This window comes from Colias eurytheme, chromosome 13 (genome assembly GCF_061535395.1).
Source record: "Colias eurytheme isolate Ceu_HAF_F1 chromosome 13, ilColEury1 Martin Lab GWU primary, whole genome shotgun sequence".
Lineage (NCBI taxonomy): Eukaryota > Metazoa > Arthropoda > Insecta > Lepidoptera > Pieridae > Colias > Colias eurytheme.
Window position 1 is genome coordinate 3809960 of NC_142992.1, and position 25667 is coordinate 3835626.

A 25667-nucleotide genomic window follows, 5' to 3' on the forward strand; every position below is an offset into this window, starting at 1 on the left:
AAGAGTCCAAACGTTGTATCTCCGAATTAAGTGAGTCACATAATTAGGTGAGTTTACCCTATAATGTAGAATGTGAAACCAAATTTTTCCATCGATTAAAAAATTACGATTTTTACAATTAATTAGACATTATTCGAATTAATTAAACATTAAAATAATAATTGAAAAAAAAACTCTATCTAACGGATATTAGGTACGTCATCTTTAATTTCATATTTAAATAGGTACACAGATCTCAATTGGATCCCAGTAATTGTTCGTTCGAAGAAGTGGTAAATATAACTGTCGTCATTTGGTTTGTATTTGATAAAAAATAGTTCATTATGATAATTATTCATTTAACATCAGTTAGTTAAGCTCAACAGGAAACATTTAGTTTTATACCTAATATATTAAGGCATTGATAAAATATTTAAGGAAGCGACTCTTCTCATATGAGAATCCTTAGTAAAATATTATAGACTTGTAACATTGGTACACATATAATAATATAGATTATCTTAGAAGTACCAAATGCTTAGCTAATGCCATATATGTCGAAATTTGTAAAACGAAGTAATTAATAGTACTAACAACAACGGTTACACTAAATATACCACAAATTCATCTTAGATCTACGAAGTAACAATAAACATTCTAAATGTTTCTAAAACCTTGGAAAATGTGTTTGTGAAGAATGCGGCAGTTGCATTAAATGCTGAGAGTAGGCATTCTCATGTTATCCACACGGACATAAGCTCCTTCATTAAGTACTCTATCGCTATTCCTACACACCTTGACCATTTTCAGTTCTGTTTCTCGTAACCCATAATATGTTTGGTTTCTGGTAATACTGTTCTATTTGAATCAACGACTTTCCTTTAGTCTCCGGGAGTAGGAGGAATAGCACCACCGTCGCTAGCGTGGCCGAGGCACCGAAGAGACCAAAGACGCCGGTCATGCCGATAGCGTTCTCCATGACTGGGTACAGTTTCGTGAAACCGAAGAGGACGGCGTTGAAGAGGCAGAATATGTAGCCGCCGCAGAGGCCTCGCACTTTGGTCGGTAGGAGTTCGCCTATCATCAGGCCCGGGAGGAGGAAAAAGCCTAGAGTGTTGAATGCGACGTAGCCCAGGATGAGAGTGGGTGGAAGGAAACCGGTGCCGGGCCCTTGGGAGAGAAGGAAAGCGAGTGCGAGGGTACACACCGCAGTACCAGCTCCTGACACCAGCACGAGAGCTCGACGGGTCACCTTGAGCAGCATCACACACGCTAACACCGTCACAACTAGACGCACCAGGGCACTCGCATTGGCAGCCAACTGGAAAATAAATAATTTAATTTAATATATTATTATTAGATAACAAAAAATATAATTTAGAATTATGTATAAGAAAGATTCAGAATTTTATTTGTCTGGTTATTTTTTTTAAATTTGTACCTCAGTTTAAATAACCCACTAAATCAGGCGCACAGACACGGCTTGGTGATATTCTACTTTCGAAAAAGTATCACCGTACGCATGTATGAATAATAAAATATTAGGTTTGGTAAAAATGTACATTATAAGTAGGTAGGTAATAATATGTGTGGTAAGTTACGTCATGGTAAGTTTTTATGTCTAATTTTGCCAAATCTATTGAAGTAGGTACCTACTTACTACTTACAAGTAATAATGCGTTATTTTTTACTAGCAGCTCTTAGCAAATTACCCGTATCATTTATTTCTAACAGCATGAATCATCACCAACTTAAGTAGGTAACATAACAAATCGTTGCTACGAGGAAATATGTATAACAAAATGAAATAAATAAAATCAATAAACTAGTTTAGTCCCATAATATGTTTTATTTATAAGTAATATGATCTTTTATCGAATTCAACTAAACGCATTTAAGTAATTTTTCTCTGTGACTGTCCGTCTATAGATACATAATATGAAAATATTCACTCTCTGAACCTATTTATATTATTACCACAGTATTACAATATTGTAAACCTGTGTTATTACCCTATAGAAAAAAGGAGAGGGGTATCTATTTTTTGACTCGAAAAATGTCAACGATAAGGGAAAAATTAAATTATTTCAGTAACTAGCATTATACGACATACGTACATGAGGGTTCAAAGAACCGCCCGCATCTCTGACAATGTCGACCGCATAGAAGATTACAACGTAGCTGCCCGACAGGATCTGAAGCATGTTGAAGGCGTTGATAAGCAGCAGTGGTTTCATCACCGGCGGTCGGAGGACAGTCGCGAAGAAACGAATGGTCTCTTCACCTCGTGCTTTTTCCTTTTCACGGGCCGATATTAGTTCATGGAGTTCTCTTTGCGCCTGAAATACATAAGATGTTAACTATGGATGATAATAACGTCGCATTTTAACTACATATAATTATGTGAGTTAGACAGATTTTCGTCTACTAAACTCAATTTGTGTCATTATGTAGTTAATAATTCAAATTGGGAATGAAAATCGTACAGTAATGCTAGATAACAATTCTGAAATTGAAGAGCGTGTGTTGTTTAAATGTCTGTGACATAATGATATAACGAGTCGTGTAGCGTTACATTATAATGGGTTGTTAAACAAGAGTACACAGCAAGACTAATATGGGTGTTATGTTGCTTCTTAAAAATGTAGCTCGTCGAAGCGGTTAAATGTTCGAGAAACATCAGTTCAATTGGCGCGCGCGTGCTTATTGAGCTCATTAGACACGATTGCACGAAACCATGTTACGAGCTTGAAAACAAACCACTTAAGGCATTGTTCAGCGGAATTATATCAAACAGTTGCTTGTAATGGGGTGTTGAGGATTAGGTAATCATGTTTAAGGTAAGTACTCTATGCAAGTTTGTATTGTTAAATTTACTTAGGTACATACCTACCTATATGGGAGAAGGTAAATATAGTCATATAAGTATAAACATCATGGACATGAACAATAGATATATTTTCCTCAAGCATTTTGTAGTGTTCCTTTAGTATCATGACGAATTATAATTTTGAATTAGATGCTTATAAAATTTCTTCAAAACATTTTGGTAATAAAACTTACAGTATCAGGATCTCCACGTAACCGTGACATGGCCGCCATGGCTTCATGGAACCGACCACGTCGTGCCAACCACGTGGGACTCTCCGGAGAAAAGCACAAGGCAACAAACGCTAAAGTCGGCAGCACTATAGATAGATGTGCAACCGATCTCCACGGTAGCGCCCCGCCAAGAGCATACACATAAAGAACTCCCAGTGAATAGGCCACGAACGGTGTTCCAATTAGAAGACCTCTCAGTCTTGGCTCCGATATCTCCCCCAAATAGACCTGTGGATCGAAAATATTATAGCGATATCGGTTAATAAATAGAAGGTATTAATGCAATACCTTGAGATTAAACTGGTTGTTCTTATAATAGTGTAATTATAGTTGTAAAACAAGTTTATATAGCTCCTAGCTTCCACCATAAAGCTTTTGCGGATCAAAAAATGTAGATATTAAAATTAAAATAGTAATATCCTTGGAAAGAAAATATATAAGAAACTATTCATAATGGGTCCTACTGTTACTGTAGTATGTAATGTAATAGACCGTAATGATAGTGATATTCACTATTGATTATACGGACTAGTTTTATTTATCATATAAATAGTCGAGGTAAAATGCCTCAGCATTTCCTTGCCTCTTAAAATAAAAGAAAATATATACGTTCATTTATTTTTTTTATAAAGAAAAATCATGATGAATTCGTTAGCTCTACATCCGTTTAACCATAGCTATAGTGACGTTCACAATTTATAGCGATGAATATGAAATATACATTAAGTATAGTTGCTAATTTTTATGAGCAAAGAAGATTCATAAGTGTAATTTCCTGATAATCAAGCTGAATTTATTTACCTGTGATGGTGCCGCTAATATACCGACGGCAAAACCACATACGACACGTCCTAGAAGTAGTAAGGCGTGATGTGTGGAAGTGCCAATTAGTATCCAGCCCACTACTAGAGGCAAGGTGGATGCTTGAAGGGTCCGCTTTCGCCCTATCGCTTCCATTATTGGTCCGGAGAGCATTGAACCCAAGGGAGTTGCCGCAGAATGGATACTAGCTGTAAAGGAAGTGACGTTCATTGGTTTGTCCTTTAAAAATTGTAATAAGCAGATTCAGATTTTGATTGATATATATGTAGTAATAAGGACTGACAAAAAAGGCCAATTTTTATTTTCCTTAGATAGTTAAAATTGTATGTTCTTGTATAAACAGCTTAATAATAGATTCACATCCATATCTACCCTTGACCCTGCCAACTTCCTATCGAAGTAGTTACATAATATAGCATTATACAATAAAGTCATTGTTCGTTTTTTGCAAAACATATCGATCGAGAATTTTTTGGAGAAGCATGTAAGGCTTATATAATATATTGATTCTATACATTTGTACATTTGAAATCGTGAAGATATTAATTAGATACTCCGCATATAAAATGTGATGCAACATGTACTATGTATTTTAAAATCATTTAAATCAATTCATTTTTCTAGGTATATGAAAATATGGTTAGTGTGCATTCCTTTATAAATTATAGATATAATACATAATTCGTGTAAATTTGCTAAAAAGTAAGTAAGTAGACGACTACTGACGACTGATTATATAAAAGAGACAACTAGAATATTATAATTTATAGAGATGACACGTGCAATGTGCATTGGCAAGAAATGTAGGTACCTAACTATTTTATTTATTGCAGCTTGCAATCTACGGTTGCTAAGTGTGTCAATGTAAGGTACAGGGACTATAATTTGCGATCTGTGTTTGCGATATTGATGTGCAACGTAAAAAATATAATTGAAAGGCAAAATATGGAAATTTATTCTTTATGATACGATAAATAAGTAAAAGCATAAACTACTACCACAAACTGCAATAGTAGAGGACTGAGGAGATTGTGTAGGTCACTAGATATATGATCCAAAAATACCTAAGCGTTATATAGTAGGTATTATAGTATTATATTATCTGTGGCGTTATTAACCTTTATCAGTCGAATTCCTAGCTTAATTTATTGTTTCGGTATTCTGAGAATGTCATTACTCATTAGTATAGTGTTTTTATATTGGTATGGTATAGCGGTAACATAATATGTGTCATGATATTATAATGAGTTATTTTCCTCTATTTAGGGACATACCTACCTACCTAGGTACTTTATATTCATTAAAATGTATTTGGTTGATAGTTGACTACTAGAAGTAGAGCTACCCAACAGATCGAACAATCCAGACCGATACATATATCAACATCTATTCCTACTAAGTTTTCAAGATTCATCAGGTCTGAGAAGAAAACAAACATTACATTCGAAGCCAATTACGTTAATGAATAGTAATTGCTACCAATTACTGAACAGTGAATAATTACAATTTACAAGTTTAAAAATGTTGCCATCTGATATTTGTTTTGCTCTCGAACATTAATCACAATTAATTTGAAGAAGCTAAATGACAAAAGGTACGTAGGTATATAATAAGTATGTACCTACTTGGTAGGTACTTTGTCCGTCAACAATTTTATTTTTCACTCCTTTATCAGCTAACATTTTCTGTTGTGGAGATTGTATTATGAAAAATAACACCCGAGAAAAATATGAAACTAATTCAATTATAAATTTACATTTCAAGACACAAAAACGTGTTTAAATAACAATGACAACAAAGAGGTAATTTTCAAATAATTTTCTTTCTTTGTTCCCAATTCATAATTTATGTACATATTTTATGTTGTTGGATAGCTAATTTTATGTCTTTAATAATAAAAAGAATAAATTATCATCAAATCCGATTTAAGTTTTCGATTTAATTAATTAAATGAATTTATAAAAAAAAAATATAATCACATGAATCATCAATTTGAATCGTTTTTATAGATAGTTAGCCGCTAGGTAGAAGTATTTTTGTAGACAAAACAAATCACATGAAATTTTACATACGTCATACCTAAGTAAGTTCAATAATGATAAATGATGCGTTATGATGTTTGACCATCGTAATTATCATAACGCTTTTGACAGTTTATTTCTTTCCAATTTTTACGTAAAGTCACGAGTCCCGACTCATGAAAGATTATGCTAATATTAATGTATATTCATATCCATGTATTTAACATATTACTTTTTTCTAAGCACTTACCTATCCAAGACCCCATATCGTCATCTATCCTCATAGTGGAGTTTTCCGTTCGAAGTTGTGGCAAAGCCACAGCAGAAAAACCTATGGGGTGACCTGCACCCGCTGCTAATATGAGCACTGCACATGTTATAAGGCACTGTAACAAAAGTACAAAACTGATTAAATATATGGTATTTTTTGTAATTATTGTAATTTAATTTAAACATTTGCTCCCATTTGTGTCAGATTTCAGCCAGGAAGTGGTTGATTATCTAGTTTTACGCGACGAAAATCGACCATATTAACAATAATACATATTCCATATACATATGTAGTTATTATTTTTCCTTAACTTCACGCTATGTTTTCGTATCAAAAGTCAGCTTGATTTATATGTATAGTGCTGTAAGCTGGCGACTGAAGAAGTTTTTTTTAATCTCTACTTAATTGTTTAGTTCATATATTCGCCGAATGACAGAGAAATCTATCAGGGAAGTCGTATGCTAATCGATGCTGCCTCCTTGGGGTCGCTTCCACCTCAGTTGTGTAATCGTATGAATACTTAATAATTCACTGCGCCTATCGCCGCTGCCAATGTTTTATGAGAAAACAACGAAAGATCTAGAAAGATCTTTCTATGGAATAGTGTGAGTGAAACATGTTGTACCTATACATTCGGAAAATGTTTGCGATTTTTATTTCGCAAGACATAAGTAACTAATAAATAAAAAGTCATCCATGTACAAATTATTATCAAGTTTGTTGCCTTCTACACAATGATGTATTTTTAAAGATAAGATTTAACACGTTATTTTGTACAATATTTAAAAATTTATTTTCCACGCAATAAAAATAAGCCCAGTTTGCTACAGTACAGGGTCACAAGGCCAAGGGTCACAGGGGTACAAGGGTCCTAAAGTGAATTCGTATTCACTTTACTACTACTAGTAGGTATATTCTGTGGTACATATTATATATATCAATAATATGACTCAATTATTGCTATTGTTGAAACTTGAAAGCAGATGTGACCGAAATAGGTCAAGCTTAGTGAACAAGACAAAGACAAAGACCACACCTTATGAACGTAACTACTAAAAACAGACAATTTATTTTTTAAATATTTTTTTTTATGTACGTATGTTACTGTCTGTTATGTTAATAAAATTGGTCCCCGGATATCAGACGAACATTAGAAATCGCAACACATAAATTCATATTAGTTTATCATTGAATAAATTATTCAGTTAAATGAGAGATACCATCTCATCATGTATTGCCGTAACTATATTGCCGTTTATCAGAGCCCTATATTTGAATTTAAAATCAATGTCATCTCGATAAATCATGAAATCTGTGCATGAAATCTTATCAATAGCGTTTGAGTGTTAACATGAACTTGACTCCTTACGTAATATTGACGCTTTATGCGTAATAATTTATTTGATATGTCATTGAATGTGTTAATAATATATACCTACTAACGCTAACACTGAATTAATACCTATAGAATGTTCGTACCCTGTAATTACTGGTTTCTCAATACTAATCAAGTTAAAAGGTATCTCACTGGGTCATGTAACTATATATCTATAATGGGTGTAGGTAATTTATCAATGACGGCATTCTCCACTTCATTAAGTTAATATGGCAAATTTCTTGTAAATTCAATCATATTAGTTTGACGATATGTGTAGTGTGTAGGTACTTTATACTTAAGGCTTATACATGCGCTAATAACCTTGACCATACTTGACGGATCTCAAACCTCTCCCGCTGCACCTTCTTTTTTCCTCGCATTTTGTATTTAAAAAGATACCAATCAGTGAAACAAAAAATCCTCGTCAGGGACTGTTGTGTAACTGATAATTTATTAAACATAAAATTTTCAGAGCTCTAAGTCAGCAGGTTACGAAGTTTATAGAGTATTTGCGGAAAAATCGATGACCACGGAACATTTTTTTTCTAGAAATCTATTAACTTTGGAAAAAATTCCTCGCGAGCAATTAAAGATCAAAGACCATCCTATTTTATATATTTTTTTCGGTATTGTGCTTTATGTTGTACCAGACTTTATAGAGGTTGAACATAGTCGAAATTGCCGGGTAGCGCCTTAAATATAAGTTTAATAATACACACACTATGAAACAGATAGGTACATTAGGTACGCTCTGAAGAACCTCAATCAATCGAAAGGCGATTTATTTGAAAGGAAAAAGGATTTTTTTTTACTCTGAATTGATTTTTCTCCATAGGTATATAATGTTAATGTTACCTGATTAAATACTCCGCGCACTGATGAGTAGGTTTCACCCTTTACGTAAGGCGGTAGAGTGGCCGTGGAGCTAATACTACGAAGGAAGTTTTGAAGAGCTTCATATTCTTCTTGACTCTTCTCTTCTTTTCTCTTGACCACTGGCTTGGGACTTTGAGAGAGCATTGCCTCGTGAGCACCATCGCTGTAAGAAAATTATATTTTTGTATAATATATAGGTATTACAACAGAAGATTTAAACTAATATATTTTTACATTCTTACGCATTTGTATACGAATGACTTTGCAAAATTGTATTGCACTCTGGGTAGGTTATCTTTAGAAGAGCACATTATTTTGTAAACGAAAAAGTAGCGTTTATATTTATCTTACAAATTACTATAATACCATGAATGCCATTACTGGCGACGAAATGAAATTCTATCTATTGTATCAGGGAGAACTTGATTAACTGCTAGCTAGATTAACTTAATTTGAAATTTAGATTCGTATTTTTAATTTATTTCAACTATGATGATTTCAACGAATGGATCAGCATGAAAGTCAATGGGTTATTCAAACACTGTCAACGATATCTATTAAAATAATAAAATTAAACTTTTCTCTATAAAATTGTAACACTAGTTGCACAATATTTCCCAACTCATACTCGAAATGCTCATACGATAAATTAATAGCGACTATAAACTCTTTGCATTTGACCATGTGCAGGTCTTACAGAATTGTGTTGCTTCGTTGAATATATATAGGTAGGGTAAAAGTGACTAAAAAAAGTAAATAGATGAGCAAAAAGCACAGGCAAAAAGTTATATTTGGTACGTGTACCGCATGCTCGTCACATGAGTCTATTTAGGTGTTTGCCAATTTTTTTTTATTCGGACTAGAGCGTTATTTGTGGAACTGTACAGTTCGGTTTTATTTAGCGTAAGACCCAGTACGGCTGTTTTGTGGAAAGATATTTCGACATGCGAGCCAATATAGAGCGTACTGATGTCATTAATGATATCTTCTTATTGCCTAATGCTTTTGTTTGTGAAAATAAGGTGAAAACAATGGTCATTATTAGTAAAAACGGGATCTTCATTGCCCGTTTATCTGTTTCTCCGTCTGTTTGTCCGTCTATCAAAACCCTTATTCTGAGGAACGCGGCCTGGATTTAAGCACTAGGTACATCTCAAACTGAAATTTACATATGTGTGAAAAATCAAACTTCTAAGAAAGAAAGAAAGAAATCTTCTAAGTCAATGCAATCAAAAGATACTATTTATGCTGCAAATTGTACTTCCCGTGAACTTCTTGAAATTTGATACCTACGAAGCTGCAACGTCATACAGAACTAGAAGAGATAAAGGAAAAATTGCGAAAAGTATTACAACAAATTAATGATCTAAGCAAATACCTAATAGGTATAATACTTAAATAACATTTTATTTAATTTTTTTTGAATAATTTCGATTTTACCAATAATTGTAACTACAATTTTGTAATGATTTTGATTCTTGGTTATTTAAGTTTTAAAGGTCAATTTTTTATCTACGTCACACACAAGTACACAACATTGTGTCTTATTTACTTCTGTGAAAGAATTCTATACAGGTCCTTTCTACGTAGGTTAATATATAACACTTTTAATCTTTTTGGGTAAATGAGTTCATGAATTTTGGTCAACGCATTGGTATGCTAATACAACTATTGTATACGGCACACTCGCTTTGTAGGAATATGTTAAAGTACAAACAAAACAAAACTTTTTATGAATATTTTAACTAAAACTTATGCTACTAAACATGTACATGAACATGTAGGTAGGTACATACCATCACGCAGAAGAAAGGCGTGTGCGTGATGGGAAAATAATTGATAACGGCGCCAAGAGTCAATCGATATTCGATATATTTATTATGGATATAACGCACTTTCATTGACATGCTAGTAAGGATAATCATATGAGGAAAAAAAAATGAACACTGCTTTAAGTAGTAAGTAGGTAGGTACAATACTTTCTTCATTGTCCAGTCAAATGAGCCCAAAAAATAGGGTACGTGAAAATTATACATCGATTCCATGCGTACCTATCATTACTAATACCTATGCAAAAATTGAATGACTAAATGTAAGTAAATAAGTTATTTTTTTAATTAAACAATACTCTATAGGTAATAAAATAATATAAATAACAGAAAACAAACTACATTATTTGAAAAATGTTTCAAGCTTAGCAACTAATATAACGGCAAACGCTATAGCTTTGCTGTACGTACATATTGAATCAGTTAATATATTCTTAGATAATTTGGAAAATCCAAAAGTGCACGCCTCATAATTTTTTTTTAATAAATATTTTTAATTATTATTTTTGTTTATTTAATAACAATTAAACCACATCGAATCAGACCCTGAAAAATGAAAGGGTTCTATTCCTGAGCATACTCAAGCGTAAGAGAAAAAAAAAGACTCGATTAGTAAAGTATTTCGGTCGCTATCGTGTTAACAAGAAAAAGGATCCGCACATACAGACACACGGACGTCCAAGACAGAACTTTTTTAAACTGTTTTTTAACTAGTTTAAATAACAAAAATGACATCAAAAATATCATGAACGTTAAAAATAGTGTTTTTTCTTAATATGTGTGTGTTTGTATTATCTTACAAGTGCAATGTATGATACATAAAGACATTTTAAGTTTGAAAAATCAGATGTTTTGCGCGAAGCGACAGTAGTACCCACCTCAACGCTTCGCTTATGAGGCGTGCAAAATTAGAGCTTCGTACGCAAGCTCGATCGATTATGCTGCGAACGAGCACGATAAGATATCTAAACTATCTCATAATACCTACGAGCTCATCTACTCGTTACTGAAATCTGAATAATGAATATCTGCGCGTGCTTATTTAGGAACAGACTTACCTTTGTACCTTCAATATACGTAATCCGCGAATGTGAAACGCGTAGCCGAACAATAACACAACCATTGTTTGTTTGTTATATATTTAATGAAATTAATAAAACGTCCGATACGGTCACTAGCAGTTTGCAAGATTGTATTTACATGCAGTTTAATTGTTATCATACTAACCCTTAACCTTCCTACCGTACTACGATAAAATAATATCCTTTCCTGTGAAGCTGTATTTACAACGGTACAACCATTTGGTTGAACCGTTCACATATATTTATTACATACCTATAAACTTGTTTTTGGGTACAAACGTCACAAACATTGTATATTAATTTGGCTGAAGTAGGTGTCGCCGTTTGTTGTGGGTCAGACGATTTTTATTGTCATCTGACCCAGATAATATCGTACACGGGACAAAAAATTATGATAAATACGGTTCGATTACCAAAGATTTGTTAATAGAAATTAAAAAAGATCAAAAAGTTTTTCCTAATGTAAGTTTTAAAATTCTATTTTGTAGTTAAATTTACAACAGAATTAATCTTATTTATAGGTAGGTATATATTATAATGTTTTACTTATAAGGTTCCGATTTAGATGTAGGTATGTGAAATGGTCGCATTTCATGATGTGGCCAACATAGTTTGACCAGATCGTTAAATCGTCAATGTTTCACGATTTTGTCATCCACACTTGGCCAGATCGTTTAAAATATAGGAAGTCGATAAGATATTAAAAAAATATATATATTCAAAGAACTTGTTCATTGTCATTCAAGTCACATAAACACAGCGCTTGTAGCGCCTCTACCAATAATTAATGTAACTATTTTACGATATGATTAAATAATTTTGATCATTTCATGAAAAAAACCGCGCGTTTAGTTGGCCATAAAGAAAGAACGACGAGAAACGATTTCTTATCACTGATCTGTTCAAACCACAACATGATGTGGCCTATAGACATTCAACCATTTCATGAAAAGCGACCATTTCACGAAATGATCAATCATTTCATGAAATGAGCAAATCTACGATATGGCCACGACATATTATGCATGACATGCTAAATATGAACTAGATTTTAAAGACTACTTAATTATGCTGTAAAATTAAAATTAATACTACTTTTACTCGAAAATGTCTATCCGCGCGATTGTAGAAAAAGTTTGAAATAAATAATAGATTGTTCTCCAATTATTTTTAGCCTCTGACACGTTGGATAAAATATTGATTGTACCTAATATAAATGTCTAAGATTTGTTTATAATATTTATGTAGTAATGATATGATCTCCAGTTGGCAAATTTCGCAAAGTGACCTCTAACTTTCTGGGACGGGATATTGATATAGTAGTCTGTTTGGCAATACCAAGTTGCCTTTTGCCTTCCTAGTTGACTCGTACGACCGTGAATGATATGTCGACATCGCTATATTATAGTCTTCAGAATAAAAAAAAAAAAAATAGATTTAAATTATATTTTCAAGATAATGCTTAGTTATCGATTCGCAATAAATTCACAAAACCTTTATAATCTATGAATGATTTTTAGTTAACATTTTAAGAAATGATAATAATAAATGAACATCTCTTTTGAAAGGAGAAAACCGTACCGAGTGCGGCCGAAATATATTTCGCACCCCTAGATGAAGACTCCGGTAACTCAAAAAGTGCCCGTTTTGAGTTAATGGCCTTTTCAAATCCTCGTATCGAGTACCTACACGGAGATATAACTCACGTAACAATATCGTCCACCATTTTGAAAAAATGGCGCGAAACATTACTTTAGTTGAATGACCTTGCCCCGCACCGCCCGTAGACTAGTCCGCCATCTTTAGTTAATTCCCGATCGACACAGGTGAAAGATGCTTCAAAAGTTGCACATTTTAAGTTGCAGGAGTTTACGTGAAGTTTATAAGGTAAGTTTACTTTCTTATTTGGAGTTGATCAAGTTTTGCTGAAATTTCGTTGATATTTAGGACTGCTCATTTTGATTTGCAGGGGTTTTGATGATATTGTATCACAATGTTTTTTTGGCTATTTTGAGTTACTTTAATTTACATGAAAATTTACGTAAATTTTGAGTTAACTCAGTTTTCTTGAATAAAAGATTAACTCTGTTTATTGTTGCTTGTTTAGTTAAATACGCAATTATAATAAAGTAAATAGATTATTTATAACATTTTCAATTGATTTCTTTCTATGTTATAAATGTTCGAAGTAAGATCGTGAAGTTTTGCTGTTTTTTTTAGTTGGTTGACTTTACTTGATTTTTTAATGAATGTGATCATTATTTGCTTTCAGAATTATGAAAGGTCGGGGAAAATTGATGTTAGAGATGTTGAACGCAAAAAAGGAGGATCCTGACCCGCTAGAAGCATCGGAGGGTTCAAGGAATTTGTCCCCGGGTACAATAATGGTCACAAAAATACTAACAATTTTTATTCTATTTTTTTAGAATAAACATCTATTTACTTATTGCTGTGATTTTAACAAAGTTATGATAGTTATTAAGTATAGTTTTAGCTAAGCAATAAGTAGTCCACGATCTCAATTTTATTAAAATAGTAATTATTAGTAATAATAGTTTGTAATAATAAGTTCATATGTACCATTTTTTGAATACATATTTAAATTTTCTAATATTATGCATTTTTATTTAAAAAAAATATTTATTTATTTATTTATGAATGAAAAACTAGTAATATAACTCAAAACTCCTCAGCAAAAATCCGCTTTTTTTTAGGTGAAACTCATTTTAATTTCAGGTAAAGTAAACCAACTCTTCTTAGTGTACAAAAAAGTTCAATATTTCTACTTCAAAACCCCGGTAACTAAAAAAAAATATATTGTTCAGGTTTTTAACAGTCAATAAACAAACAAGTTAATCCAACACGGTCTAAAAATTTATTATCTTTGAATGTGTATAGTTAGAGTTTTGATATCTTTTCTAAATGCAGAAATATCAGTTTTTCTTTATTTCTGAAAAAACTGGTTTTTTGAGTTACCGGAGTCTTCATCTAGGGGTGCGATTTATCTACACTAATATTATAAAGAGGAAGACTTTGTTTGTTTGATTGTAATGAATAGGCTCATAAACTACTGGACCGATTTAAAAAATCCATTCACCACGAGTAATATCCATACTAATATTATAAATGCGAAAGTAACTCTGTCTGTCTGTCTGTTACTCAATCACGCCTCAACTGCTGAACCAATTTGCATGAAATTTGGTATAGAGATATTTTGATACCCGAGAAAGGACATAGGATAGGTTTTATCCCGGAAATCCTACGGGAACGGGTTTTTCTTTGAAAACGCGGGCGAAGCCACGGGCGGAAAGCTAGTAGGCTATATATCATCATGCTAAGACCAACAGGAGCGGAGTAATGAGTAATTGGCACCGTGTAGGAAGGTACAGGTAGGTATATTAGCTGATATCTTAGATCATCTAAGGCTGATATAGTTTGTACTAATATAATAATTATCGTGTTAGTATTTTGGAATGGAAAAAAGTCATAATTGTTGCCTTTAAATTTGAATAAAACCGACGAAATTTTGTTCAGATCGTTTGGTTTTTTTAAATGGATTTCTACTTTTGCAACAATCTTTTATATATATTGCCTTATGTAACGCAATTGAAATACATACTATTGTCAACTTATTGTATTCCTATGAGCGAGCGCGCACGTAGCGACGCAACTCCCGGGAGACTTTTTTGTCCGCGGGTTCGGAGACAAGCCCGCGACGCAACTGTCGCCCTATCTATTGGTTTCAATGCAAGTGCGCGCACGGCGACAAAAATGTTGCCTGTCGGCGGCCGCCGGCCAGTTGCCGCGTAACCGGCGTAGCGATAATACGTATTTATGTCAACGTATTTATTCTCGTACACAGTAGTTTTAACCGACTTCAAAAAAAAGGAGGAGGTTATCAATTCGGCCGGTATATTTTTTGTATGTATGTATACCAATTACTCCAAGGTTTCTGAACCGGTTTACGTGATTCTTTTTTTTTTTGATGCGGAATGGTGTGGAATTGGTCCCATAAATTTTATTCGGATAAGCCCAGTAGTTTTTATTTTATGAGCATTTTTGTCTGGTCTCGATGACTTAATTGAAATGTAGCAAGTAACTTTGATTCATTTCCAGGTAACCGATTGAGCTGAAATTTTGTATACGCATGTAAATTGGATAACGATGAAACATTATTATGACATAGAGCTGATTTGATGATGGAGTCGGAAGGTGGTCATATTAGGAACTTAGTAATATATTGACTAAACTTTATCGAGTTTGGGCTCGTTTGATTCGTGTTGAAAAATACACTAAAAAGTATTAAATAAAAACTAATTTACTTTTTACAATTACGATTACATATCTATACTAATATTATAAAGAGGAAAGGTTTGTAGGTATGTATGGTTTTCAGTTTTCACGCATAAACTACTGAACCGATTACAATGAAATTTAGCACACATATAGAGAGTAACTTGGATTAACACATAGGATAGGTTTTATCCCGGAAATCTCACGGGAATGGGAACTATGCGGGACAAGAGCACAGACCACAACCGTCTCTTCGAAAACCATGTTGATAAATGAAGAAAATTTTAAAGAAAAAGGTGCGTTGCTGTCGCTTTCGTGTGCGCATCGTTCAAAACTTTGCGAGGAGACAGCGACAGAGACAAAATAGTTGCCGGGCAACTAAGTTGCTCGTGAGCGCTCGCTCTACTTTTCAATTTTCTTAACCTTGAATGTAGTGATTGAAGTCAAAGTAATATAGTATGATTAGATAAATATTTCCAATGAATTATGATGAGTGGAAATGTTAGAAGATGCACGAGTATGTAGTATTAGATAATATATTACTAATTAAAAAATAATATTATTATAAAATTTTATAAATAACGTAAGTAAGTAGGTACCTAGTAGGTAGATGAATAATCAACAACTTTAATCTCGAGAGATGGTGGATCGGCCATTTTTAATCTCACTTTTATAGAACTTCATAAGAACAAAACGTTAGGAAATTTTATATGAGACTTGAAAGCATCTTGAAACGTATAAAATTTGCTGCTTATGGCTTTAGGTATACTTAGAGTGGAAACCGTTATCTGCTAAAAGTGTGGGTGGTGGACGGTGGTATTAATGGATTTTTTTAAATTTATTTATGTAATTAATCATCTCTCTCTCTCTATCAGTAATTCTCTAGTCTTGAGAGTACCTCCTACCTAGGTACCTATACAGTAGGTAATTCGTTTTTGCCTTTCGTCTGCGTTTTATAAAAATGATAATAACAATACGGATTTGCTTTAATTTAAATAAAACACACATGCCTATAGTTATGTAGGTACCTATTATGTATTCATATTTATATTAAAGTTTAATACGTGGCGTATATAATATATTATGTTAGTTGGACGTAGGTTTGAAGTTAAAAAATATTACATTTACAGATAAATACCTAGTTAGGTAGGTATGTATGTTTAAAATGCTGCATCAATATAATTTAAAAATGATAACAAAAGATGTCTGTAAAGCAGAATGTAGGTAAGTAAGTGCTGAATAACCTGATTAATATATTTAGCTATTTTATATCGGTTGTTGACTTATTAATTCTATGTTAATTCCCAATTAAGAATAATAATGGGCTGAATGAAATACATATCAGAAGAAATACAGATCAGTATTAAGTCTATAAGTAGTTAAACTTAAGTATATGGAGGGTAGAGATAAGGAGAGTCATCTCATATGACAAAACTTTTTACCCCGATGCTAAAGTGCATTTTAACGGACTTTTTTCATGTACACAGATAATTCTCCTTACCTCTGTGGCTGTAGGTACCCTCCGTACTTACGTAGTAACTATTTAATAATCTTTGGATAAACAAAGATATATAATCAATATCAAAACGAGATCAATCAAATTCAATATGGCGGAATACCACTGCGAATATGGGCACACCTCGGGCACACGAATAATGAAGTTGGTAAAATGTTTTTTTTTTAGAAAAGCCTAAATCTTTATATAGGTATAGCATAATTTATAACATAAAATCGGATTTGGTTACATACATTGTGAAATGTTGTATGTAGGTATAATTTATGAGTCAATTTCTTTGCAATAAAATAACTTTTTGATGTTCGTTTTCAAACTAAAACGCAAAAGATGTGGGGTCAAGGATTTATTTTATAAATTAAATTTATATCGGTATAAAATCTCATGGTCTGGTGTAATAAGTATTATTATATGAATCCTTTTAGGGTTCCGAACCACTTCCGAACCTCAAAAGGAAAAAAAAAGCGAAACCCAGGTTGTCCGTCTGTGAGTTTGTCTGTCAAGACTCTTTTTCCCAAGAACCGAAGAACGTATGAATACTCAAGCCTACGCAAAGTTTGAGCCAACGCAATCAAATTAGTTAAGATATATTAATTAACTTTTTCGCTAATTTAGAAATTTTCGTTCGCAATCAAAATCTACTTTCCGTGAACACAGAATATTGAAATTTGGTACGAAGCAACGTCCTATAGCACAGATAAAGGAAACATTATGGAAAGTATAAAAAAGTTACAACATATTTGATATTATATAAAAAAACCATGTTTATACGGAATCCTCAGTGCGCGAGTCCGACTCGTACTTAGCCGGTTTTATTTAATTATGTTATTATTCTTACAAAATGTTCACTTAACTATAAAATATGCTATCACACAAAGCCCTCCTGTGTGAGGCGATCGTATTACCACAAGTATTACGTTTGGATCAGACGAGGTTGCAAGAAATCTCTTGTGAGGCATTTTTTATTTGAAATTGTAAACACCTGAGTCCTGAATAAAAGCTTTTTTATCAGTGTCATTGACATGGTAATAATACATTTTACCGTTTTGCCATAGTAATGGACTTATATTTCAGATGTTTTAATGTACCTATAACTATGAATAGAATATACTTAATTAATATATTTCATAGAAAAGCAACTTACCAATAGGTTAACAGGTGTCAGTTCTTTCTTTTACATTCGTTACATTGTTAGTTATTTATTTATTACATTGTATGTTTATACAGATGATTTGTTTTATTTTAATAATAGAGTTAGCATACTAGACTACAAATGTATTTCTAACTATAACATATATTCGATACCTGAAGGCACAGATAATATAATACTTCTGTAGGAGGTATTTAATTTAATAATAAAATAAATAAACTGCCACCAAATCGTCAGAACTAGACAAAATTTTAATGGAACCAACCGGAAGACACTATAGTCCTTTCCACCTAAGGCGCGGGTCAAACACAAGCGGCGCGGGCGCGGGCGTGCCATAAGCGCACCTCTTGAATCTGTTTTGCACCACGTCCTTCTTATACATTTTGTATGAAAGAATTTTGGAAAGGCGACGAGGCGGCACGCCACGGTTGCGCCGCGGGCGTACCGCAGGCGTACCGCAGGCGCGCTTCCCCCATCGCATCCAAATAGAGGTCAATTCACGGTCATACACAATCAAAAACAAATCGGGTGGTATAGACCGGGAGATACTGACACAAAATTTCGAGTCATTTGTAACAGGATGGCGGTTCTACGGGGGTCTTAGTACGCAATGACAAAAACGAAAATGATGGTGTGAACGCTGGTACCGGTGGCTTAGTCGCGTGGGCGTTAGTCGAACTCGTCGGAAAAATAGCGAAAGTCAAACGATTTGTAACACAAAAATTTTAGAATTTACCGATAGCCCATAAAAAAGAAGTAGGCGGTAGTGTCATGCCATACTTTTCCGGTGTGACTTACAGCCCGCTATACCGACGCGAATGTGTTGATTTAAATAAAACAATTATTCAACCATTTGTACCAGGCTAAGGCCAGGTAACCATCGTCGTGCAGCCATTTACGAAAATCGCCATGCCATACTTTTCGGACGATTCCAAATGGTACCGCCGAAAATCTGCAAAAAAATTTATTTCGCCAAATTTTTTGTACCAGTATTGCATTTGGATTTTTGGAGAGTATTTGATAAAATGTGACCATTGTTATATTTGCCATACTTCTAGTAGGGGGAAAAAGTGCTGTCATACTTAAAAAAATAATTTATTATTAATTTATATAAGTGAAAATTTCCAACACCTAGATCTTTGAAATTTTGTATTTATATTCGTTGATCCTCAAACTTACATGAAAAATAAGTGCCATACTGTTACAAATCGTTTGACTTTCGCTATTTTCCGACGAGTTCGACTAACTCCCACGCGACTTAGCCACCGGTACCAGCGTTCACACCATCATTTTCCTTTTTGTCATTGCGTACTAAGACCCCTGTAGAACCACCATCCTGTTACAAATGACTCGAAATTTTGTGTCAGTATCTCCCGGTCTATAGTAGGAGACGGTAGCCTGTCAGTCAAAAATGTGTTCTCTCTGTGTGGAATTATATAGAGCTGCTATTACATACCCTTCTTCGTTTTGTTTTTAAAGGTGAATTGAATTAATCGATGAAATTATTTACACAGGTGATGGCAGTAGGGAAATTGAAAATGAAGAAGAGCATAATGAAAGTTCCCATGTATTTACAATGTCAGAAATAAAGATAATCCTGATTTTGATTGTGTTTTTTATTTATTTGTAATTGTAATAATATTGTGGAATGATCAGTACTGTAAATACTTTTGAACTGAGATTTTAATGATAAGATTTATATGGTTTAAATGTAAACCTGTGTTTGAAAACCATATTTTATCTATACTAATATTATAAAGAGGAAAGGTTTGTATGTATGTATGTATGTATGTATGTATGTATGGTTTTCACGCATAAACTAGGTACTGGACCGATTTTGATGAAATTTGGCACAGATAATCTTTAGACCCTGAGAAAGAACATAGGCTACCTTTTATTGCGAAATATGTACCACGGGCGAAGCCGGGGCGGACCGCTAGTACAATATAAATTTTGTGTTATTTTAACCTTCTTTTCTTCCATCATTACACCAGTACTACTTTAAAATTACTTTAAAAGTACTATAAAATTTTCCAAGTAAATTCCAACATTTCCAACAAAGATATATTTGCAATCGTGGGGTTATCCTCGCTATTTACTTACAAGGAATTATCAAAACAAAATCGTTACTTTCAAATTAATGTTAATCTCTTTTAGCACAAAAAACATAATTTTACTAAATTATGCATAAAGAAAATGTATTTAACCACTCTATATAAATATCGTTTTCGGACGCCAACAGCGCGCCCGATGCACATGAGTAGAAAGACGGAACAGAGACTAAGCTTCAAACAACCGCGCGAATCGATTGCACTACTACAAGTACGCGGGGCATGTGTGTGTGACCGCAGGCCGCTTGTCGCGTACGCAGCGATTCTGGAAAAAACCGGTTTGCGCTTGCACAGGCTGAGGACAGTCTCAGGGTTGATACGACGCACGTTGTTTGTTTTATTAGTTGCAACTTGCAAGTTTGAATATTTTAATATAAAACGTAATATTTTATTGTTAAAAATGGTTGTTTATTGTACTGTGTGTATGAATAATACTAGAAAAACTAAAAATATATCATACTTCAACTATCCCAGGGAGTACAATAGGTGAGTAAATATTTTGATTATTACTTTTTCAAGTAAGTACCTACTTGCGTTTATTTTATTAGGTCCTTTTTTAATAAGAAGAGAATTGTACACGGTGTGTTTTTACCTTTAATTATTATTACAAGTTTAACATTTGTAAGTATGTATGTAATTGTGTGTAATTATAAAACTATTTAACAAAATATGTTTTGTTTAATTTGTCTTAACCTATTGTGACAACCCTACCAAAATAGGTAACAATTTTGCACGTTCTTAAGAAGCTTAGTCTCTGTTCCGTCTTTCTACTCATGTGCCCGATGCGCGCCGGCAGCGCGCCCGAGGCGCGCCGGCAGCGCGCCCGAGGCGCGCCGGCAGCGCGCCCGCGGAGCGCCGGCAGTGCGCCCGCGGTGCGCCCGATGCGCGCCGCGCCGCTTGTATATGTCCCGCGCCTAAGATGATTTCTGTGACACATCGATTATTGACACGTGTAGAGATGTCGGTTACTGAAATCGTATGAATTGTTTCCGATAATCGATAATATTCTATATGGAAATGAAATCGATTTGAATAAAGTACCAAAATTAGTTTTTTCGGCATTTCGCCAACAATTAACTAAGGTAACTTAGCAAACAACAGCAACAAAAAGTCAACAATAACAATTAGTAAAAATAACAGAATACCACGTAAAGTATCAATATAAAAATGCAACTTGTATACAAGGCTGACGTACTCGTACAGACGATTGACTCGATTGACAAACGATTACAAGATGGGCGCCGATTATATGATTTTCCAACTCTATGATTTTTCAACGATCCATTTCATGTACACGAATTGCGTAGGTATTATATTTTTGTATTATTTTATTTTATTTTTCATTATATTAAACTAAACAATACTGTTATTGATTTATAAGCTTAAGATGTTTCATTTTTATATTTTTGGTAATAATGCCGCCATAAAATAAAAATATTATGCACTAAAATTATTTTGACTTTTTAAACATAAAATACGTAATTCGGAACACGATGAAGTGTCACAGGAATCATCCTAAATGAAAAGGACTATAACTTTCGTTTAAACAAGGTAAATGGTAATAAAGGAAAAGAAGATTAAAAAAATTAAAAAAAAAGAGGAATCAAGATTGGTTCGCATAGTCGGATATAACAAACCTACAAAAAATACAATCAAATTGAGAATCATTTTTTTAACTCAGAAAGAGTAATTCCTAATAATGGCTAAAGTAAAATCATTTTGACAAAATGGTGAAAACCTATCATAATTATAATAACTAATAAGTTGGATACGTTCTGCGTGTTGTTCTCGTTATAGCGCTATTAGAGGTTTGAGTATCTTTGCCATTATTATCTACCATACAGTTTTATACTTCAGTATTACTTATTAAATAAAATTTAGCTTATAATATTAAAATATTCCTAAACAGTTTACTAATTATCTTTATTATCTGGTGTTAGCAACATTTTGTGTAGGTAAAGGTAACTTTTTCTACTCACGAGTAACTAGTTATTCTATTACATAACCTGCTAAAGACTTTTTATAAGACGGATATAAAATTCGTTCGTTATTCATAAATCATAACTGATAACAACTTTTAGGTAGGTGTAATGGTATCATTGACTAATAATTGTTCCTCGATTTCAACCCATTGTGCTTGCAAACTATACCTAATCATAATATTATGTCTTAGATCATTAATGATCTAAGTATTATGTTCACGTTGAATGCAATATGTCCGTAGTGAACAATAAATTAAAATAATGTCTTCCAAACCTCCCGCAACCAAAGCATAAATGGGCTATCTAACAGCGAAAGAATTTTTCAAATCGGATAAGTAGTTCCCGAGATTAGCGCGTTCAAACAAACAAACAATTAAATTAATATCTATTAGTCGTATAATTTATTATATTTATATACGATTGTAGAGGTTTCAGTGAAACTGCTCTATCCTGCGATAATACTTGTGGGATTTTACGTGCAATAATGAAATATTCATTTTACCAACTTTATAATAAGGTTTCTAGAATCAGTAAGTAGGTCCCCTAATACATATGAATAAATTAACATGTTTCTTAGCTTTTTATTCAGAAATCAAATTAATTCGAATTTTTAACTTCCGTAATAATGTACTTAGGTAAATTAAGTATCAATGTGACCGGTTCGATTGATGTAAAAACATCCATTTATAGCGTTTTTTTTATTAACTGAGTTTCTAAAGTATATTAATAAGATAAGACAAGTTAAGAAAATAGGGCTTATATCTACCTATCATGGGTACCTACCACACATGGAACATTGTTCAACCTTATTTTTCCTTCAATGTTTTCGTCTATTTTCTGTTTAAATTTAAGAATGCTTTTAATTAAATTAATTGAAAGTTAATTCCTTTGTACCTACCAACATTACATATAGACCGTATTATATAGGTACAAATTTAACAAATATCAAATAATTTAATGAATGACGAAACTGGGCCTAACTATTACAGAAATTATAATATACTTAAAATTCATTATGTTAATTTTAATAATTATTTGTAAAATATTGAGTTATTGACTTCTGATTCTATGGGAAAAAAACTTGAAAAAAATCTTTGAAAAAAAAAGTTAATGTGTTCACTATGTACCGGTCTTATCAAGCAGAGATGCCATTGTTGTCAGGAGTAAAATAGTCGAATATATCGATTATTACGAATGGATGTTTATATTTTATTTTTAGTTTTATTGAATTCAAATGTAAAAGGTCATTCTATAAAACAAAAATATTTTTTACATAATCAATAACTGTGATCAATAATAATTAATTATTAAACATTTTTATTTTAGACTGGCATCAATTATATTGTAAACGTCATAGTGTCAGTGATGCTGATGAGTGAATAGAATCAAGAATGCTGTTTGTCTGTGGCTGTTTGTTGTTTAACTTTTGAGTGAAGTTTTAATTACTTTAATCCCCCATAATTCATCAGTGTAACAATCAGGTCCAGGGTCTTTTGGGAGTTTGCCATTCTCCTTTACTGCTTACTTTTGAAATAAAAACAATAACCATCGCTAACAAGTAATTTTATTTTTACCGGAACAACGAGCATAGAGGATAGTTATTCGCATGCAATACAGACTACAGTCTAAGGATACAGTCATAATAGCGTCAATAATTATTCGTGAAATTACCAAATTACCTACCTACTATAAATGTCAAATTATCGTTTTAATTAAAAATAAAATTTGTATAAATATTATTGTTTGATAATATTTTTCCTTGTAATTTGGACACTGACTGGTTATCAATGGAAAGTGACGAATCGGGCAAAAATAATACATTATACTGGGGGAACTTTTAAAATATCTTCTTCTTCTTATATATAAAAATGAATCGCAAAATGTGTTGGTAAGCGCATAACTCGAGAACGGCTGAACCGATTTCGATAATTCTTTTTTTATTATATTCCTTGAAGTACGAGGATGGTTCTTATGTAGAGAAAACGTAAATATTATGTACCACGGGCGGAGCCGGGGAGACAACGTTCAGCTTGTTCAAATAGTCATAAGGGTAGTCAGTATAATAGATATTATTATAAGTTATAACTATTTAAAATATTTATTATTTTGATGTAACTTTTTTATTTGCTTGAATGCATAAAAATAATTGTACCATTACAGCCATCGAGATAGTATGTACTATTACAGCTATGGAAATAATTTGGATATATTTTTTTTGTAGATTTTTCTTTGCCCCACATTTTCGTAGAAAAAAATAACTAAAAAATATTAAAATTTACTTACCGTTTATTTTTATCCTTCATGATGAGAAAATAAATTTACAGCAACAAAACCGGTTCTTTGACTCTCACGCGATCTCACTGTGGATTTCAAACTTCGTTCAGTGCTTGCACTTTCTATGTGAAGTCCGTTTACCGTCTGGTCATAGTATACTACAGTATTTATAAAGTTTCAGATCAAAACATTGTGAATGAAAGCGATCGATTGCTATTCGGTATAGCGTTACCGCCGCGACGGCGTCTACAGCCGAGCGTTGCGCCGAGTGACTGCGGCCGGCGCGTGGTAAAAAGCACTTAGATTTTAGCAACGTTTGTAGTCCGCTAGCTGACGTCATAATAATCACGAACAAAACAGCGGACACGGACCTTGAATTACATATGAGTTTGTATCCATCAACGTGACATACGAATCATTTATTAACTTTATCTCTTTTCGTGATATGTACACAGAAATCACGATTTTCTTTGAATTGCTTATACAGGGTGTACCAAAAAGTAGTGATGAACGGAAGCTGAGAGGTAGAGGACCTAAAGGGCTATCCGAATCACCCCTATGTATGTGATGCGATTTTTCGTATTTTCGGAGTTATGACGTTTTTTTCAATTTTTCACCTATCGCCGAGTACGATGATATTTTCACTCATGCTGACGTCAATGATTGCGGAAGATGCTTGATTTTTTTTGTGTGCTAAGCTGAAAGATAGGCCAATTCAGTATGGTAACATTTACTATCGTTAGATCTTTGAATGGAATAAAAAAAAGAATTAAATGGCAAGAAAGATAAAATTACCCAGTATGTTCACCACTTCAAGGGCCCGTAAAAAAATAAAATCACATAAAAAAAAGTTTTCCGTTTGACTTTTAAAAACTTGCTCTATCTATCAGATAGCTACCCTGAAAATTTCATTTAATTATTCAGAAAGCTTCAATCGAAAAATTTAAATCAAAATGTGGTAAGTGCAAAAATTGAATTAACTTG

General features: G+C 33.1%; 1 protein-coding gene across 1 annotated transcript; it reads right to left on the reverse strand.

The window, feature by feature from the left end:
- Window positions 1–65: 65 nt before the first annotated feature.
- Window positions 66–24946, reverse strand: LOC149903310 (facilitated trehalose transporter Tret1-like). The gene is made up of 7 exons (XM_090108779.1): window positions 24693–24946; window positions 8429–8612; window positions 6175–6310; window positions 3883–4091; window positions 3043–3309; window positions 2097–2318; window positions 66–1300 (listed from the first exon to the last, which is right to left on the reverse strand). The coding sequence occupies exons 1-7, from the start codon at window positions 24710–24712 to the stop codon at window positions 767–769; spliced, it is 1572 nt and encodes a 523-aa protein (XP_089964905.1). The 5' UTR covers window positions 24713–24946; the 3' UTR covers window positions 66–766.
- Between the last annotated feature and the right edge of the window lie 721 nt (window positions 24947–25667).